This window comes from Ochotona curzoniae, unplaced genomic scaffold (genome assembly GCF_017591425.1).
Source record: "Ochotona curzoniae isolate NIBS_2020 unplaced genomic scaffold, NIBS_Ocur_1.0 scaffold_4506, whole genome shotgun sequence".
Lineage (NCBI taxonomy): Eukaryota > Metazoa > Chordata > Mammalia > Lagomorpha > Ochotonidae > Ochotona > Ochotona curzoniae.
In genome coordinates, this window is record NW_024467119.1 from 51,220,394 (window position 1) to 51,241,585 (window position 21,192).

The 21,192-nt window shown below is 41.1% G+C and overlaps 1 protein-coding gene across 1 annotated transcript in view; it reads right to left on the reverse strand.

Annotated features, from left to right (window-relative positions):
- Nucleotides 1-21,192, reverse strand: part of LOC121147499 (glutamyl aminopeptidase) — a 76,425-nt gene that overhangs the window by 35,262 nt on the left and 19,971 nt on the right. The window contains exons 4-8 of the mRNA XM_040967380.1: nt 12,711-12,831; nt 10,746-10,900; nt 8,849-8,962; nt 5,306-5,440; nt 1,641-1,706 (exon numbers count right to left, since the gene is read on the reverse strand). Coding sequence (XP_040823314.1) covers nt 1,641-1,706; nt 5,306-5,440; nt 8,849-8,962; nt 10,746-10,900; nt 12,711-12,831 — 591 coding nt within the window. The remainder of the gene's footprint in view (nt 1-1,640; nt 1,707-5,305; nt 5,441-8,848; nt 8,963-10,745; nt 10,901-12,710; nt 12,832-21,192) is intronic.

The following is a 21,192-nucleotide window of genomic DNA, read 5'->3' on the forward strand; positions in this document are numbered from 1 at the left end:
CTACTCTGCACCTACCTGAGGATGGGTTGAAAGAGAATAAATGAGCCCAAGAAAGGAAGGGACAACCACTACTTCCTGGCCTCACACAGGCGTGCAGGGGCCCAGATCCTTGGGCTATGCTCTGCTGCTTTCCCAGGCCTGGAAGGAAATGGAGCAGCCAGGACACTAGGTGGTGCTCAATGGTGTGCCATCTCTTGCAGGTGGAACATTAGCCACCACGCCAGCCCTAAAGTTCCATATTATTTATTACACATTATTCAGCCATTCTTTCATTTGACATATTTTTAATGGACTACCTAATAGTCATGTGTACAGTGCATACAATGAGGCCTATAGTAGGCAGTTTTGATACATGTATATATGTGTATATGCATATGTACATGTATGTATATATATATATATATATATGAAACTACAGAAGACAGGTCCCTCACGAAAGGCACTTGTGATAGAAAAGACCTGATGAAACCTCAGTTTAAGGCTTATGGAAAAGTAGCAAGACATCTGGCCGACACGTAAGCACCACACATAGCTTCTCCCTTTGCCCTAAATGCCCAGAGAACGTATAGGGACGGACAGAGTAGTGAAATGTATTGTAGCCTCCTCTAAATAGTATTCTTGGTATTGTTACTTTTAATCATCACTTGAGGATATTACTATTGGGCACAAGAGGATCATTTCCCTTTAGGGTAGCACAGAGACAACAAAATGACACGTTTAGAAGGTGTGGCAGTCATGAGCACGTGGCAATGGTGGCACCATCCCCAAGGAATCCTGCCCCAAAGAAGTACTGGTTCTCCTTGTAAAAAGCGGTTGGGGGCACTGCCGCCACCTGTCTCCCGTTTCCAGGCTGGGAATCACCAGCACTGTGATAACCACCTGGAATATCACAGTAGGGAGGATGGAGTGGGAAGGGAAGGTGGGGCGGGAAGATGCTTTCATTGCTAGGAGGCAACGGGGCCAACATGCTGACGGAGCGTTGGCAGGGACCCCTGGAGCTGCTTTGACAAAAACCAAGCCTCAGACAACCACCTTTGTGTCTGTGAGAAGACAAAAAATGAAACTGAAACATCTGCTGGAGTGACGCACCTAAACGGGATGACTGGAAGATTTATTGCCATTTCTGTTTTCAAAAGGAAGCAGCTCTGTTCGCTGACTCTGTCATCAGGAGAACAGTTGTAGTAAACGTTTTCCAACCCAATGAAAAGGAAGACTCTTACATTCATGGTAAGGGAAGACCCCTACAGACACACTTCAGTCTTCCTGTCCCATCGTGTGCCCCGTCTGTGCTCACATGCTAAAGCCCTGACCCCTGATATAATGGCGTTTGGAGATGTCCTTTGGCAGGTACAGAGGTGAGATGTGGTCCTGAGGTCTCACACTCGTGAAGGGACTGGTGTGTCTTGTTATAGCAGCCGGAGCCAAGGCCACTAACTCCCAGGGGAAGGGCTCCCTTGATGATTAGACACAATGTGATCACATTACTGGACACAGTGTCGCCTTTCATCATGTGCTGTATTATCTATCTCTGAGTAAGGAAAGTAATAAGAAAATTATCCTTGATGAAGCACATAGCTTAACACACGCCAGCCATGTCACTGCAGTTTACTTTTAACACCACTAGAAAGAGAAAATAGTACCTGACAGCCTGCTTGAAATTTCTCTGGTGTGATCCAATCTTCAAGCATCCTCAGAATGGAAGCTCCCTATGATGGGAAAAAGATAAATTGAAACAATGATGGATGTGCAAGGGACAAGTTGGATCCTAAGTCATGGGCAATCCTACATGTGATATTATTTCTTTAAGATAATGCTGATGAATGATATGGACAGAGACCTATGAGTTTAAGATGAAAATATTATATGGCACTCCACTACATGTATATGTAAACACATACATGTATATTTACAAAATATTAATATTTTAGTGTTACATATATGTCTAAAATACTGAAAAAGGCCATCATTTAGTAACTTCAAAAATAACTAGTGCACTTCTGCCATTGACCAGCAGATGGAGCTATTCTTAATGAAATAGAAAGAATACCAAAAAACTCAATTCTTTGGTGAATGAAAACAGTTATTTCAGGATAAGAATTCTGCAATTCACTCAATATATTTTCTTACAAGAAAAATAAATATATTTTGTAGATAGAAGTATATAATGAAAAAATCAACACATAATACTATATAAATATTTCATTTAGGCACAAAATTCTTCAGCAACTTTTCAAAAAAAATTAATGGGCATATTTCATAAACAAAGTTATCACATTTTTACTTAAAAATAATAAAAGTAGTTTCTTCCAAGGATTTAAATGTTTGCTGCTAGAAGTAAAGAATTCTACCAGAAAATTCTACCAGATCTGGCATATCTGGTATATCATAGAAAAAGATTAACTGTATTAAAAAAAAAACAAATAAAGCAATTTAAAATTTGATACTTAAAGCCTAAATGTTCAATGATTAGGACTAAAACATTTATAAACAAAAAAGGAAAGAAAAATTTTTAGTAATTGTTTGAAAAATCTCATGGCAATAACCACCAGTTCTACTGAAAGCATGAACTATTGCATGTTTAGCATTCAGGATAAATCCTACCCTATATTCTAGAACCCAATAGCATGGTCTAACCATTCTTCCCACTATTAGGTATCCCAGCTGGGCTAGGTTATAATACCCACCAGCAAGAGCTGAGACTGCGGGCAGGACACACCAGACTGGCTCAAAGTACCCACCAGCACGTGTGAGACCCAGGGCTGGGAAGGAGCCTGACAGAGGGACTCTGTGGACTGCTCTGCTGGGCTGTATCTCCCTCAGACGAGCATGAGAGCCAGGGCTGTGGACAGGCCAGACTGCACTACGCTCCAGCATCCACGGCATTCACAAGAGTCAGGATGGGTGTGAGACACGCCAAGCTAGGCAGCTCACCCGCTGGTCCACATGAGAGCTAGCTTTGGGGTTGGGACAAGCCGGGCTAGTCTGTAGCACCCATCGGTGAGAACCAGAATGGGTTTGGGCCAATGAGGCTAGGCCACAGTACTTGTCAGTGAGTGCCAGCCAGGACTGGGGCTCCAGCAGATCAGTCTGGGATGCAGCACTTGCCAGCATGTGGGGGTTGTTTCCTGAATCAGGTCTGGTAGGAGAATTTGGGGAACTCACCATCTAGACCTCAGCTCCTGCTCCTGAATGTGTGAGGAAATGCTGGGGGCAGGTCAGACCAGGCTGAGCTGCAATGCCCATTGTCATTAGTGTGGGCTGGGTCTGGGAGCAGGCTGGACAGCTCAGTTCACAGCACTCACCAGACTGAGTGAGAAGCAGAATGGGGTGTAAGTTGGGCTGCACTGGACAGCAACATGCACCAGTCACTTGAGAGCTGCGGGTGGGAGAGGGCCAGACTGGGCTAGGCTGCTCTGTCTGCTGACAAGACTTGGACTGGGAGAGTCTGAGATGGTAGCCTAGTGACTAAAGTCCTCACATTCAATGTGCTAGATCCCATGACAGATGGTTTGTGTCCCAGCTGCTCCACTTCTTTTGCAGCTCCCTGCTTGTGGCCTGGGACAGCAATCAAGGATGGCCTGAAGCCTTGGGACTCTTCCCGCACATGGGAAACCCAGAAGAAGCTCCTGGACTTTGGTTTTGGATCAGCTCAGCTTTGGCTGTTACAGCCACTTGGGGGTGAACCAGCGGATGGAAAATCTTTATCTATGTCTCTCCTTCTCTCTGTAATTCTGCCTTTCCAATAAAAATAAATAAATCTCTTTTAAAAATTGGACTGTGGACAAGCTGAGCTGAGCCAGGCTCTGGGAGCGGGCCACCTCAGACAGGGCTGCAGCACCTGCTGGCAAGTCTAAAACCTAGGGCTGGAAGCTGGACTAGAAGGGGAATCTCCAGGACTCCTCTGTTGGGCCACTGTTTCTACAGGTGAGCAGGAGAGCTGGGACTTGGGACAGACCAATACAGGCAGAGCTGTACCACCCATCAGCTAGCATTTGGGCTGGGCGAGGCTGGGCAAGGCTGCTGTACCCACTGACAAGTGCCAAGACCAGGTAAGAGCCATGTCAAGCTAGACCCAGTACCCCCAGGTAGGCACAAAATTTACAGCTGGGAGCATACTTGGCAGGGGAACTGTGAGCACTCCCTTGCTAGCCATATCTCCTATTGCTGAATATGAGAACCAGGGCTGTGGTGGGTAAGGCTGGGAAAGGCTGTAGCAGCTGTTGTTATATTTATGGGCCAGGCTGGGGTTGGGCCAGGCTGAGCTAAGCTTCAGTACCCATGGGTGTGCTGAAGAGCTTGATGGGATGTGGGCTGGGCTAGACTAGGCCACAGCACATGCCAGGACAGGCAAAAACGAGGTCTGGGGGCAGGTCTGGTGGGACTAGGCTGTAACATCTGCTGGCATTTGTGAAGGCTTAGTCCATGGCAGTCTGGCTGCACTGGGCCACACAGTACCCATCAGTTTGCGTGAAATATAGGGTTAGGGCAGAACTGATCAGGCAGCTGCATCCACTGGTGTGTGCATTGACCAATACGGACAGCAAACTGAACTTGACCCTACCCTGGTTGACACACATAAAAGTTGAGCCTGAGGTCATCCCAGACAAGGTTTCCTGGGGGACACCCTTGCTAGACCACTGGACTCAGACCCTCACCCTATGAAAATAATCATAGGGTGTGTGGTTTGATCTTGGAGTGTATGTATTAGGACTGGGCTCCTCAGTTGCTGAAGCCTGTGCAGTGGACAGCATATCCAGATGCACATGGCGGTCATGACAGTCAGTTCATCTCGGCCAGCAGGGGGTGCTGCTGCCTCATCAAAGGAGGGAAAGCAGAACAGATTGAACAATTCTCCTGGCCAAGCTTTGCAACATGTTCCTGGATCTGTGGATGCACCGAGATGGACTTTGGCAGCCAAGAGACCTTGAAAAGATTTCTCAACCCTTGAGCAATGAAGCCGACAACATCTCAGAACTATCAAAAACACTCACGTGACACCCTCGAAACACTCTTCCCCACATCAAGGTCTGTAATGCATCATTTAACCATCCCCTATATCAGGGTGCTGATGCACTTTGACAATAATGAGCAGCCCTCTCCCCCTCTTCCTCTGGGGACATAGAAAAAAAAACCCTAAAACATTTGTTTCACCACCTTCCTCCATGTCTGATCCTCCCCACTCTAATCAGAGGCTCACATGGGCATGCATCCAATTATATAAACAATATTAAAAAGAAAATAAAATTTTAACAAAGGAAAGGCGCAAATCAGGAAGTTGTTCAAAAGAAGGTTGTATCTTGCCCACCTTGCTGTAGGATATTCCATCAAAAACAGATGTTATTTCAGCAGGCGTGGACACAGTGACAATAATCGGATGTGAAGACATTAAAGAATCATCCTCTTGTACAGGTAAGACATCTTCATTCAGTATCTGGTCACGCTGGAATGACGGAAGGAACCAAAGGAATACGTTGTTTTTAAATATCAATTTACATTTTAACATTCCAATTATAATAAAACAAGAAAATTAAAGCTCAAATATGGCTCAAATAATTTAAAACAAACAAGAAGACTCCACACGAGTCATAATTTTGCCCTGCTTGATCTGTAGAGTGACCACTGCCTTCTCTTCTCTTTGCGACTCCTTTTCTTATGGTTGACAGGCCAAGAAGACACAGCATTTACAAACTTGTTCCTGCTGCCCCTGAGGGACCTCAGAACACGACAATGATTTTGGCAAGCTCTGACTCAGCCTCTCACCAACAGATTTGTTCTGCGCATCAAGTGAGGTGGTGTGTCAAGCTAGCCAAAACTTGGTGCTCAGTTCTTAATTTGTGTAAATTTGTAATGTAAATGTGTCATGATTAGTTGAAGAAATTAGTTCTAATTATAACCTCTCATTTCAGTCCTAGATTTTCTCATGCAGAGAGAATTTGGAGAAGTACAGCAACCTAGTCAAACTTCTTTGTTCAAAAGCTCAGCCTTGCCACTTTCCAGATATGGAACTTAAGCAGGGTCCCCTCACCATGGAACAAGTGCAATGATGGCAGCTACTTTTTGAAACTATGCACGGATTATGTGCCGACGCGTGTGAAGCACTTGGTATTCCACCAGGCACGGGATGGGAGCCTAACAAACGAATTATTATTTGATTCTTTTTCTTTATTGCATTTAATTTTATAACAACGTTTCATAGGCTCTGGCTTTCCCCCTTCCCCTCCTCTTGCCTTCCCCCCGTGGTGGATTGCTCCACCTTATTGCAGTATTACAGATCAAATCTAGTCTTATTTCTTTCAATGCAAGCATGTGCCTTGCATAGAGTCTAGTTGATTCTTAAGAAATAAAATCTTGAAGTCTAGCTCTTTTAAGTCCCTAGTAATTTAAAAAGAAGCTTTATGGGTCTAACCAAATCAAAATGTTTCTAAAACAAGAGTATGCTGTATCGCTTCACATTTTCCAATTTTGTGGCTTATAATTGACAAGGCTGTATTGTCAAGTGATAACTAATAACCAAGATAACTTTCACTTGGATTTTGATCTTTGTGCCTCCAGGAAGTTTAGGTAAGTAGGAAAAAAAACCCACTATACCATCAATAAATTTGATTATAGTAACTGATTTTGTTGCCAATTGTCTGTGTAATCTTTGTAAGTTATATTACAATTCCTTACCCTCAGATTATTCAAGAGAAAAAGTTGATACTTATCAAAATCTCTTACGTATTTATTGAGCCACAACATTTAAAATTAAGTACTCCTTAAGGTATGAGAAGAGTGTTTGATTCATTTTTGGGTCCTCTCTATTGTTTGCTGAATGAAGAAAAAAATTCAATAGATGAGGGGTTGGTGCTGTAAGGGAACATATCAACCTGCCACCTGCAGTGGTGGCATCTCATATTCGTGCAAACCAGAATGTTCAAATTGCAGCTGCTTCACTTCCGATCCAGCTCCCTGATAATGTGCCTAGGAAAGCAACAGAGGACGGGCCCTGTCCTTAGTATCCCATGTGGGAGGCTCAGATGAAGCTCCTGGCTCCTGGTGTCAGCTTGGTCCACCCCTGCCCATTGTGGCCATTTGAAAAGTAAACCAACTGATGGAAGATCTTTCTCTTTCTCTCCCTCTCTGCAACTCTTTCAGATAGATAGATAGATAGATAGATAGATAGATAGATAGATCCAAGTGTGAACATGTTGTAGTTTGTATTTAAATTTCATGTAAATATCAAGAATCACATTCCAAATTCTTCCAAAATTTACTTGGTATTTTTGAAGCACTTAAATTTGGATATTGGACAATAATACTTTTAAAAAAATATTCATTTATTTGACAGATGGAAGCAAAGAGGGAAAAAGAGATCTTCTATCTACTGATTCTTTTCCCAAATGGCTACAAAAGTCAGGTCAGATCCAAGTCAAAACCAGGAGCCTAGAACTCCATCTAACTCTCCCACATGGATGAGATAAGAACGTGGGCCATCTTCCGTTGCTTTCCCAGGTCATCAACAGTGAGCCCATATAGGAAATGGAGCAGCCAGAACTCGAGCCAGCACTTACATGGAATGCTGGTACTACAGGTGCCAGCTAAGTGTATTGTATTAGCCCTTCGACAATTTTAAAGTATTACATTTTCTTAAAACAGCTTGTTATCAAGTTATCTTGGGAAAATAATGCAGAAAGTAATTGTATATGTCTATGGTTTACTTCCACTATATCATGAAATCATTCATTTCAAGTTGCATGAGTGGTTCTTGCAGGTGATTTTGTTCCCCTGAACATTTGGAGATGGGTAGAGACATTGTTGACTGTCTACTGGGCTGAGAGGGATGCCAGCATTTCATAAGTGGAGAGAAGCCAGGAGCGGTGCACAGCACGCGATGAGGCACAGGACAGCTTTCCACGGAAAAGTGCCAAACTTTAGGGGCTGCCTGGTTAAATTCTTAAAGAAAGCAAGTGTCGCAAATTAGCTTATAACCTTTTATAACAGGCTAAGGAAACTAGAAGGGCTTCAAGGATTCGACTTTTTGTCCAGTAGGGGAAGTGTTCTGCACAGTCAGCAACCTCTTGTTCTTTACTTTCACACACCTCTCTACTTCTACACACGTATTTACTCAGATGTAAAGATTTTCAAAATATTTTTCTGAAAACCACTTGCCTTTTTTCATGCTCATTTGTCAAGTTTTTCTTGGAAGTATCCCCATGTGTTAATCAGATTATAATGCCTGTACAGTCTAAGTATAAATAATTAGCAAACTTCATTTTTTGAAGAAAAAAAAATCTGTAGATAAACTTTATAGGAGCTTTTGTTTCACTCTATGTTAACAGTTGCTATTTGTGATTTTGGGGAGATTTTAAGCTTATGGGCAGGAGAACATTGTCCTTACTGAATACAGCTGGCTCAGAGATGAATTATGTAACTTGCTCAAGGTCAAATTCCTGGCTATCCACCCAAGCAAAGATACATTCAGAAATTAAGTTTGAGTGTAACCAACTTTATGTTCTTATATCTCTTCATCATATTATTTCAGCAACCTGTCTAATGAAACAGACATTTTTCAAAGGATTTGTGCCATATTTTCTTGAGTAGAGCACTGTCATTTTCTATGTTAAATAATTTTTTCTTGCCTTGAGTGACTGTCAAGAGTAGTTACAGGTCATGGCTGTCAGTTTGCCCTCTAGAAACTGGGCAAAAGGTGTGGGCAAGGTCAAGTTTCATGGAAACCAGCTGGCCCTACTCTTTTCATACCTGAATTCCCACCTTGCCACTGCACTCAGCCCCAAACATAGATCCACAGGCTTCCACCTGCTTTACATGAGGAAAATAGAGATTAGGAGTTTCGATATTTAGGGCTTACCATCTGCCAATCTGGTTCTGCATGGGCCACTCCCAGGAACTCAAAGAAAGAAGCAAATCCTTCATTTAGCCACAAGTCTTCCCACCAGTCCATGGTCACAATATTTCCAAACCACTGAAATTATAAGCAATAACATATAAGCTCATTAAATTCTTATCTTTATGTCAGAAATCTAGAAAATTGTAAAACATTTATTTGTCCATGTTAATTTTATTACTGTGACACAGAAGTGATAAGCAAGATGCTAACTATTTAGTTCGACAAAGGCTTTACTTTTCAACGCAGGCATTAAGGCACAGCAGGTTAAGTCACTGCTTCAGACATTCACATCCTATAGTGGAGTGCCTAGCATACAGTCCAGCCTCAGCCTCCAATCCAGGTTCCAATGAATATACCTCAGGGAGTAGATGAAAACTCCAGTTAGGTTCTTGCCACTCACGTGGGAGACCCACGTGCAATTCCTGGCTCCTAGCTTTAGCCTGGCCCAATGCCAGCTGTTGTAGGCATTTGGAAATTGAACCAATGAATGGAAGATCTGGTTCTCTCTGTGTGGGTCTCTGTTACTCTGCATTTCAAATAGACCAATTAAGAATTTAAAAACATATTTATTAATTTGACAGGAAGAGAGACATAAATAGAGAAACAGAGAGAGCTCCCATTCACCATTTCACTTCCCAAACGCCCACAATGGCTGGAGCTGTGTCAGGGCCACGGTCCAGATCTGCCAAGCAGGTGGCAAGAACGCAGGTGCTCGAGCCATTTTCTGCTGCCTTCCAAGATCCACAACAGCAGGAAACTGGAGTCAGTGATTGGAGCTAGGGAATCAATCCAGGTACTTCAATTTGAAACATGGATATCTTAAGTAGTGTCTTAACTGCTAGGTAAAATGCCCATCTCTACAAGAGTGCTATATGCTATTAAATTCTCTTCAATTTAATCCTTTATTTAGATATGAGCTGGGTGGGCGGAGCAGCATTTGGGCATAACAGGTAAAGCTGCTGCCTGCAACACCATCATTACGTCTGGATACCAGTTCAAGTCCCCACTTCACTTTTCATCCAGTCCCCTACTAATAACTTGGAAAAAGCAGCAGAAGATGGTCCAAGTGTTTGTGCCCCTGCCACCCCTGTGGGAGATTCAGATGAAGCTCCTCCTGGCTCTGATCTGGTCCATGGCTGGCCATAGTTCCTGTCTGGGAAGTAAAGCGGCAAATGGAAGCATGCGCACTTTTTTTCTCTCTCTCTGTAAGTCTGACTGAAAATATGCAAGTAAATCCTTTAAAAAAGATATTACTAGGAGTATAAAAAGTTATAGGAAGGCTTCCTGTGCATTTACCAACAGCAGAAAACAATGTGTTTTAATGTGTTTATATGTTTTTAATATGTTTAAAATTTCTTTATTATTAAGTGTTTACTAGGGCTAAGAAAGATTTCCATAAAATTTCCCCAAGTTGTTTAATTCTTATATGCTGTGTTGCAAATCATCTGATTCCTCTGTGGTATTAAGTCACTTTGATATTTGCTTAAATGTTTATTTTCACTTTATTATTTGAAAGGCAGAGAGACAAGACAGAAAGACAAATAAAATTGTTCATCTGTTGGTTCACTCTCTAAACGCCTATAGTATCTGGGGCTGGGCCAAGTTGAAACCAGGAACTTGAAACTCAGTCCAGGTCTTCCACATGGGTAGCAGGTACACAACTACTCAAGCCATTACCTGTGGCTCCTAGGATGTACTTCAGCAGAAAGCAGAAATTAGACACTGACCTGGAATTCAGCTTAAGGATTCCAATATAGGATACGGGCACCCCCTACCACGTCTTTCCAAGTGCCATACCGAATGCTCATCTCTTAAGTCACGTTTCAAAACAAGCTCCTTGGAAGTTAAGCTCTGATACCTGATGTACAAGTTCGTGGGAAACCACAGTGGCCACTCTTTGTTGGTTTGATGAGGCTGATTCGTCTGGGTCGTAAAGCAAGTTGGTTTCCCTGTATGTGATGAGACCCCAGTTCTCCATAGCACCAGTGCCGAAGTCTGGAATAGCAATTTGATCTAGGGAAAAAGCAAGAGTCCAGTAAGACACACATTCTTTCCATTTGTTCACAGCAGCTCTCACCAAATTAAGTTCTTCAAGTGAGTGTGTTTTTTTTTTTAAGTTAAAAATAATTCCTGAGAGTCAAAAACAGTAATCATTTGTGCAAACATTTCAGTCCTAATGCACTCAGAATTTCCATGGTGTTCTTCCTGTTGGCTCTAAACTTCAGCATTTCCTTTTTTCCAAGTGGGATGCTCACGGTAATATTCTGTTGGCTTCTACTACTTTTTGCCTTTTGTCTGTGTGTCTGGTACATTTTTCTAACTGCCATAATTTTCATATTTAACTTTTGGAGTATAATAAACACAGAAGCCAGTGCTAAGGAGTCTAAGAAGAGTCCATGCTTCCTGAAAAGAATTAAAATGTACATAATCGAGAATAAAAAAAAATGAGTGGGAAGTTGAGAAAAACTAATGGGGTGTTCACTTTTCAGGTTGTCTTGGGCAGTACCAAGTAAGATAAAGCGGGGGAAGGCCTTTAAAATTATGTGCTTAAGACTTTACCATATGTTGATTGAATTTCTACAAAAAGTTACCTCTCTATCTCCTCTCACATTTGTCAAGCAATCAAAAAAGTGGAACAGCTTCCATTAGTAAGAAAACACAGCAACTACAAGCCTGTTTATTGGCACCACTGTCCTCACGCACAGACTTTGGTTTCACAACGATGATTCGCTGGAATAAGAGCAGAAACAGAGGAGAGAAAAGGAAGCCAGTAGGCAGCTGCTTTGGCTTTTTCTATTAATTTCATCCCTACAAATATTTCCATGGGTGCTCCATTGAAAGTTTTGCTGATACCACTCAAATTTATTGATAAAATATTTCTGCCATTGAGGAAAGCTTCACTCCCATACCATTTTGATTACAGCTCCATTTCCGGTTGTTGCTTTTTTTTTTTTTTAAAGATTTATTTATTTCTCTTGGAAAGTCAGATATACAAAGAGGAGGAGAGACAGAGAGCAAGATCCTCAGTCTGCTGACTCAACCTTCACGGGACCATAATGGCTGGTGCTGCTGAGCAGATCTGAAGCCAGGAGCCAGGAAGTTCCTTCAGGTCTCCCACACAGGTGCAGGGTCCCAAGGCTCTGAACCATCCTTAACTGCCTTCCCAGGCCACAGGAAGAAAGCTGGATGGGAAGTGGGGCTGCTGGGACTCAAACTGGCACCCATATGGGGTCCCGGCACCTGCAAGGTGAGGACATTAACTGCTAGGCTACTGCACCAGGCCCATCCATTTTAGTTTAAAAAAAAAAGTCTCCCTCTCATTCTCATACCAAAAGAAAAAAAAAAGTTCTCAAAGGAGCACCCGTGTTTTATTTTAACTGCTGGATAATTTAGAATTACTCTCGTGCAACAACGGAAAGATTGGAAGCACATGGGACTCTTACAACATCATTTAGCCCTGTTAGCTTCCAACTCTCTGATAAAATAAGGACAATGGGAGCTCTGGGGATGGGTACTGATTTTGAAATCAACTGATCTAGGTTGCCATTTCTGGCCCTGTCACTGGTAAGCTCTGTATAGGTTTATTGTATTTGGAAACCAAAGGTAATAGGTTTATCAGATAAAAACAGGGAAGCACATTATTCTTAGAAGAATTCAGAATGGATTTTTTTAGTATTGAGTCAGCAAAAAGCACATATTGCATTCATAAAATAAAAGCTCTTGGGGCTTATACCATTAACTGATGGTGAAACATTGGAATAAAGGAGGTTAAAAAATAAGAGCAATATTAAAGCTAGAAAATTTTTTAAAAGTGGATACTTACCTAATTTAGGAAGAGCATAATTCACACCAAAGTATTCCTCAAAATAATCAAAAATAATCTTGGTCACATTTGCAGCATATTCAGCTGTGTGATTTTGCTCTGGCTGGACATAAATGTTGAGCTATTAAAACAGAAAAAAGCCAAGGGAAATTACTCATTTGACAAAACACAAAACCTATGGTTTACAAGATAACTGAAAAAGAGTTGATCTTGGAGTCAGAGAAGCCTAATTTGAATCTTTGTTCTGCTGCATATAAGGGCACTCTAAAATTTTGTGCAAAATTCCATTGAAATATAATGTAAATCTTTCATGGACTGTTTTCTTTTAAATATTGATTTATTGCTTTGAAAGGCAGTATTACAGAGAGAAAGAGGAAGATAGAAAGAGAGAGGAAAGGTATCTTCCATCCACTGGTTTACTTTCCAATTGGTTGCAATAGTTGGAGCTGGGCCAGCCCAGAGTCAGGAGCCAGAAGATTCTTGAGGCTCTCACATGTGGGTGCAGGGACCAAAGCACGTGGATCATGCTTCACTGCTTTCCGAAATGCATTAGCAAGAAGCTCAATCAGAAGTGGAACAGCCAGTACTGCAACCAGCATCCATATGAGATGCCAGCATTGCAGGTGATGTCTCTACCTGCCACATCGCAATGTCAGCCCCTCTCATGAACATTTCAAAGCACCCTCATGGTTGCTGTGTGGTCTCAGACTTGTGTAAAAGAACAATAAAATTACATAATTTATTGGGTAATCTTAATGATTAGAAATAATATAAGGCACAATAATTTTGGTGCAGCATCCAGACATTTTAAAAAATCGCTTTCTGTTAAAATATATATGTTGTCTTTTTTTTTAAGGATTTATTTATTTTTATTGGAAAGGCAGATACAGAGAGAGAAGAACAGATAGAGAGAAAGGTCTTCCATTTCCCAAGTGGCTGTAATAGCTAGAGCTGAGCTGATCCGAAGCCAGGAGCCAGGAGCTTCTTCCTGCTTTCCCAGACCACCAGCAGGATGCTGGATAGGAAGTGGAGCAGCCAAGATACGAACTGGTGCCCATATGGGATCCCGGTGGATGCAAGGTAAGGATTTACCCCCAGGCTATCATACCAGGCCCAATACATTGCCTTCTTAATACGTATGAATCTATATAGCTATCCCTTTCTCTACCTCCTTCCTCTCGCGCTCTCTTCTCTCAGCCTCTGTGCATGTGTGTCATGTGTGGAGTATGTCTGTGAGGAAGTAACCATTAAATACACGCATTTCATTGGTGCCATTCTTTCCAGCTCTTCCAAATGCCCTTTTGTGATTTCAGCTCTTCTATTCCTACAGCCTGTATTGTAGTAATGCAAAGTTTTCCTTAAGTGATCATCTTGGTAAATTGCATCAATTCACCAAGCCACTAGGGTACTATTTTGTGTCTTGATGACATAATTTAAAATCAAACCGAGTATATACTTTCTCAAAACTTTAAGCATGTGGGATTTCACAAAATTAGCAATAATCCTTTCAAACATAATAGTATGTAAACAGATGTGATTGTTGGGCACTGGAGGGTATACACACACACACTTCTCAGTATAGCAAAGAGGAAAATGCACTTCAAACACCCAGTAATGTTTTGTGTGAAGTTCAGATGAAACATACTCCCGAGGAGTCATTCATAATCCTTGAAGCAGATCAGAGACACAATCATCTAAGAAGTTCAAGATCGTCCTCCCAAGCACCATGTGACCCAAGATTTAAAAAAAGGAAAAAAGGCAATGATACTTATTATTCTCAGAGCCTGGTTAGTTCTGCTACTCAGTTAAATGCACATCATAGAAATGAAGAAAAGTATGCTATACAAAGGCCATACTCCTGAAGACAGCATCCCTTCAATCAGCAGCGCAGATTCACTGCTTTCATGTCCACTGAGTGACTGACATTCTGAGCTTCCCTGCAGCAATAACGATGCGCTTTGAAGACATACAATCTACTCACTTAGCATATCTACCTTCTCTGAGTTGCTTTTGGCTTGTTCATGGCTGGGAGTGATGATGCCTTGCCTTACTGCCCTCCTGCCCTCTGGGTGAATCCTGACATACATTTTCCAAGATGTAAAACAGAGGATCCAGTTGATGGACATTGGACACAACAAAAGTAACCTACCATATGAGATCAAAATGTTCACTTTCTTCCAGAGTTGCCATGCCATAAACTCAGTCTCGGGGATTTTTCAGGAACTAAATGATATGTTCAAACTTCCTTTGAGTGTCTCCCAAATCTGCTTTCTATCAATCAGACTTCAGCAAGGGAAGTTTCTCTTGACTCACTCCACTGCTGCCTACATACTCTACTCTTGCACTGCACCTAAGTCTAAGAGACGCAAGAGGGCTAAGACGGAGGAAGCATAGGTAACTGAGTACCCAAAGCAATGGGAAAGACAAAGACTCAGTGGAGATTTTCCTACTAATACTTTCTCCTCATGCCTGTAAAGGACCTCCCTTTTTAATACAACATGCTTATGAGACAATATAACATGTTTATTCTTATTCCTTATTTCTGCTGGTGATAGCAATGGAAATATGGGCTCTTTCAACAAGATTGGTGTTACTGTGAATTCAGCCAACATAAAGCAACCCTATCTTCTTCTGCCTCTGAGAAACAGATGCTCAAGAAGTATGCTCTGTCTTTGCAGTACAGCAGTCTGTAAATCACCTGTGATCCACAACCCTAACTTGGGAGGGTCATAGAGCTATCACGTCTAATTTCATCTACTGAGCAAAGCACTGGCAGAATATAGAGCTACTGTCCAGTAATTTTGTAATGTAATTAGCTAAAGCATGTCTCTGAGTGTGTCCTATCATATGCCATAAATATAATATAAACATAAAAGTATGTTTACATTACTGACTCTGCCAACATGCCAATGTCATTTGTTGTTTGAAGTTCCAAAGTAGTTTATGTGGCAGTAACATCTGTTTGAAACAAGCATGTTTGTAATGTGCGATTTTGTGGGGTTAGTTTGTTAAAAAAAAAAAAAAAACAACTTCTAGAGCAAGTGTTCAGCATAGTATTTTAGATGCTGCTAGAGACACCAGCATTTCTTACTGGAGTGGCAAGGTTCAAAAACTGGCTGCATTCCCAATTCAAGCTTCCTGCTCAGGGATACCCTGGGAGGCCGTAGATGATGATTCCAGTATTTGGATTCCTGGCACCCTCACAGAAGGCCTGGATTGGATTATAGGTTCTTGGTTTTGCTTTGGTCCAGCTCTGGCTGTTGAGGGCATGTGGGATATGGTAAGTAGGTAGGAGATCGGCATCTATGGCCCTCTCCCCTCTGCCAGTGTGCTCACTCCCCCTCTGCTGTACCTGCCAGCCTCTCAACCCCATTCCCCACACACGTCCACCTGCACTGCTTCTTGTTTTTCCATGCTTGGCAGGGGAGATGAGCGCCTTATAACCAGCTGAGTCTCAGCTCTCCTTTCCATGGCAGAGTTTAGTAAATTAGCCCTCAATGGTCACCATTTTAGAACATTTTTCTAGTTTATGTGCTTGCTTTACTGAGATTTTTTTTAAAAGCACACAGCTAGCCACAATGAAATAACATGGAGCAACTCCCTAAGAATCCATAACTCTATTTTCTGTTTCTTCTAGAAGAGTTATACATGCCTTAACTTTAATAGCCTAATAGAGTTTAAACACAAGATTTAGATACAAATTTTATAACTTTATCTGTGAACATGAAGCTTGTAGGTCTTTAAGAGCTTAATATGCATATATTTACATCTTAGAGACAGCAAGTTCTCTAAGCAATGGATAAAACACCATTAGCAACTGTGAACCATATCTCGCAGCACTGGACCTATTGAGTCTGTATTCAGCGGATTATTCTAGGAGGTGTAATACATCTGTTTCAGCATTTCTGTTTCTGTTTCTTTTTCTTTATCACATTGTAACTTCTAATATAAAGGGGACTTTTGAACTTCTTATTTACCTAAAAGGCACAGAGACAGACATGTAGACAGACAGGAGAGTGAGAGTTCTATCCGCTGGTTCACTCCCCAGATGCTTGCAAAGGCTGTCAGGCAGGCTGAAGCTCAGAATTCCCCTGTAGATGGCAGAAACCTAATTGTTTGAGCCATCATGATTGCCTCCCAGGGTCTGCAATTATAGGAAGCTAAAGGAAGGAGGCAGAAATAGGTAAAAATCCCCAGGCCTCCAATATGGGACATCTTAATGAATGGCTGACCATCAAGTTAAATGTCCCTCCGGGGCTCTTGATATGATCCTTTCCATTCAAGTGTCCCCAGGAGCTTGAGAGGTGGTCCGTTAAGTCCATGAGAACTTATTCCTAATTGGTTGCTGCCACTCCCTTTGTGTATTACCTTGCTACATTTTATATTCCTTGACTATCACGTCTAGATCCACCAGATCAACTTCCCTTAGAAAAACTCAGTGAGGTCATGTATTGTCTTTTCTTCCCATGATTATTTCTGCATATTCCCAAACCAAAGTTATAATGCTCAGCAATGCAATTATTGTGATTACTTATTAGCCTTATTTAACACTTAAAATTTTTCAGATAATATGGTCTTTCCTGAAATTCTAGTCTAATCTTGAGAAGATGTCACATACACACAACAGAGGTGCATTCTGGAAAACACCTGACCATGTTCCTTCAAAAATGTCAGAATCACAAGATCTAATGAAGAGAAAATGTCACAGATGAGAGGAAATTAGGAAAATGTCACAACTGAGCACAAAATAGCTGTATCATCTGTTGATTCTTGGAAGAGGAAAACATATCAGCCAAAAAACTGGTGAAATCCAGGCTTGTTGTGTAGTTTATAATTTGTGTAGATTTTAGTTCTAATGGATTCATGATAAATGATCATACAAAATGTTAAGATTTGTGGCAAGTGCCAGGACTGGGGTCGGGCCATGCCAGGCTGGACAATATCACCTAAAGACATGGGCAAGATCCAGGGCTGAGAGAAGACCTGGTAGGGAGATTTTGGGGACTCTCCTGCTAAGCCTCAGTTCCTGCTGCTGAGCACAAGAGCTGGGGCTGGGAGCATGCCACATGGGGCAATAGCTGCAGCACCCATTGGCATATCTTTGCAGCAATTATCTAGGTCTGTGGATACACTGAAGTAGACCTGGCCGGTCAATATACCTTAGATTTTCTCAGCCTTCATGCAGCAAAGTTAACCACTTCTCAGAACGATAAGATCACTCAAGTAACACCCTTGAAACACTCTTCCCCCACATTGGGGTCTCTAAAGCAACATCAAATGACTGTTTCCAGCCCCGGGTGTTGCTATAGTTTCAGCAAGGAGTGGGTATCACCGCCCTTGCCTACCCTCCATGTGGACAAAGAAGATAAAAAAAAAAGAAGAAGAAATAAAACATTTATCTCAGCCACCTTCCTCCACACTTTGACCCTCCGCATCCCAATCAGGAACCCACCTGGGTGTGTAATCCTCTCAATTATCTAATCAACATGAAAAATAAAAAACGTGTTAGGATTAATAAAAACTAAGATGAGTTTACAGGATGATTTTTTTTGTATCTGAAATTCTGTTATTGAAAATCATTTTAAAATAAAAAATTTGAAAAGGCACCACTGGGTATTAAAAGAACAAAACATTTTTCTAATAGGAAAAATCCATGTATGGAATGCATAAATTAAAACCCAAGGCATAAAACCTAAAATTGCTCTTAAAAAATTATGAGCATTTAGGGAATGAACTAGTACATGAAAAGTCTCTTTATTTTTTCTGTCTGTGCCTCTTAAGTAAGTAAAATAAATAAAAATATAAGCGTATCCACAGTAGATGTGTCCTCTGCCCTTGACCCAACTTTCTAAGATGGAAACAGAAAGAAACACATAGTCAAGAGGGAAGGATGTATTCATAGGTGTAAGTCTGAAATTATCACAGATATAACTCAGGAATTACTCTAGAAAGCTGTCAGAGAAAAAGCAGAACCTAATCTCTTTTATTGACCAGAATGAACACGTTACAGTATCAGCTGGGCCAACTGGGTAATCACTTCCCAGCAGCATTCTCTCAGTGAGCAGCTCTTCCTTCTTTTTCTCTATCAGGAAAACTGAGAACTGGACTGTAGATGAGATGACCTCCAACATGGCGCTCTTCCCCTTTATACATCCTCCTTTCCAAACACAGAGGCCAAAGGTCCCAGGGAAAGTCAAGGCCTGATTAGGACTCCCTGTGTCTCAGGAAGGTGATCAATGATCCTTTCACTTGGACTGAATTTGATTCTTTGAATATTTGTTCAGAACTCAACATCTTAGCCAGATCAAATATCCTCCAGAAAGCATCATGGACCTAATGGCTTCTAATGTTTTTATAGTAATAATATGAGTAAATTTTTCTTTTCTTACTTCCTGTTCTTCTTTGAAATGCTCTATAATGTATGCATATTATCTTTAAACTTTAATGTTTTCAAGTATGCTTATAATACATACTGACTGGATATGAAAATAAATTGCTGTATACCACAGTGGTACAGTCCAAGCTGAACTACCAAGTTAGCATGATGTTTATTGGAATATTTTCCTGTAAGAATAAGATTGCACTGGGCCCGGCACCATGGCCTAGCGGCTAAAGTCCTCATCTTGAACATGTCGGGATCCATAAAGGCGCCTGTTCTAATCCTAGCAGCCCTGCTTCCCATCCAGCTCTCTGCTTGTAGCCTGGGAAAATAGTCACGGCCCAAAGCTTTGTGTTCCTGCACCCATGTGGGAGACCCGGATGAAAGTTCCTGGCTCCTGGCTTTTGATCGGCACAGCACCAGCCTTTGCAGTCACTTGGGGAGTGAATCATTGGATGGAAGATCTTCTTCTCTGTCTCTTCTCTTCTATATATATCTGACTTCGCAATAAAAATAAATAAATCTTTTAAAAAATAAGATTTCACCCTTTTCTTTTTTTTAATCAGTAACTCAATAGTTCACAAACAACAACAACAAAAAAAAAAACAGATAATCCCTCTCTACTTTGTTCAGTTCAGGCATTTGTTGCTTTTTTCTGGGGTGGGATTCAGTGATTTTACTCATTTTAGACACTTTACCAAATAATTCAATCTTAAAGAAGCTTCAAAAAGTAGATTTATATGATGTCAACAGAATTGTGGAAACTACTTCCATCAGCATTGCTAAACCATGGTAGGTAATTCCTCAAGTTATTCCATTTTTCTTTTTTTAGCATTAAACCAAAATGTAATGCAAATAGTCTTCAAAAAAGATAATATATTGAGTCAAAAGTCTTCTGACCTTCAAAAGCATTCTAATGTTTTTCATGAACAGCAAGAATATATCAAATCTAATGAATTTCATACTAATATCTGTTGTCTTCAAGTAAGAAATGAAAAACTGAGGTCTTGATTTTGTGTTTACTGAGACAAAGAAATTCTTGTCAGAAGGGTAAGCCTATTCAAGAGAATTTTATTAAGGTATTATAGATTCTTGGGTTGCATAGTATAATCCGATTATGAACAGCAGAATTATTGTACCAAAATAATACTCTCAGAAGTGGAGTGGATAACAATTGCATTTTGACTCATGAAATGTGTGTTAAAATTATGTGTGTATCTACTCAGCTCTTTTTATTCTAGTTTTATATATGTATATTGTTATTATTGTTATTATTATTATTACTGAAATACTAGAAGTGTTCTAGTTTTCCCAATAAGAACACAGGCAGCAGGCAAGAACTGAAACTATAGGCTTACTAGTTTCTAGCGTGGGAAGGAATTGGTCACAAATGAGTTTCTGAAGTCAGGCCCAGGTCAAGCTTTGGGAGACATAGTTGTAAGCTCTAAATTGCTATTTCTGATTGTTTTCTCAGGCTTTTTGTTTTTCCTTTTAGGATGATTGTATCTTCTTCCATCTCTGGTACTAACTAAAGTCTGTGTGTGTGTGTGACTGTTGACTTTTTTATGACTTTTTGGGGAATTCTCTTGCCTCTCCAATTACCACTGTTTCTTGCTCTGAGTATTTTCATTTGTCTGGAACTATCTCTTTTGTGTTACTTGTTTTCCCAAGCCCCCAGTTGTTTCAGGCTGTCTGTGCAGCTGTAAGAATGTAGGTCTTAAGACCTTGGTTTGGGTTTTCTCTGCTGTTCCAACTCAGTAGATTTAATTAGGTTGTTTTTCCTGCAATTCTCTCTCCAAGGTGGGAAGTCCTTCAGGGAGCATTCTATACTTGGGTGTCAACTACTAAATTTCAATTTAGAGTGAGAGAGGAGGGAACCAGGAAGAGAAGCTGCCAAATGCCAAAGAAGAGGAATTTACTGTGGAACATTAATGTTTACACCAGATGTTTTAAAGTTCCCCTGTAAGGTTCTGCTCAACTGTATTTGAAGTTTTATCCAACTATCATCTATGTAGCTAGCTAAAGGGCAGAATGACAGAGAGCTTCTCTCCACTGGTTCACTCCTGAAACACCTACAATAGCTAGGCTGAATCAGCGTGAAGC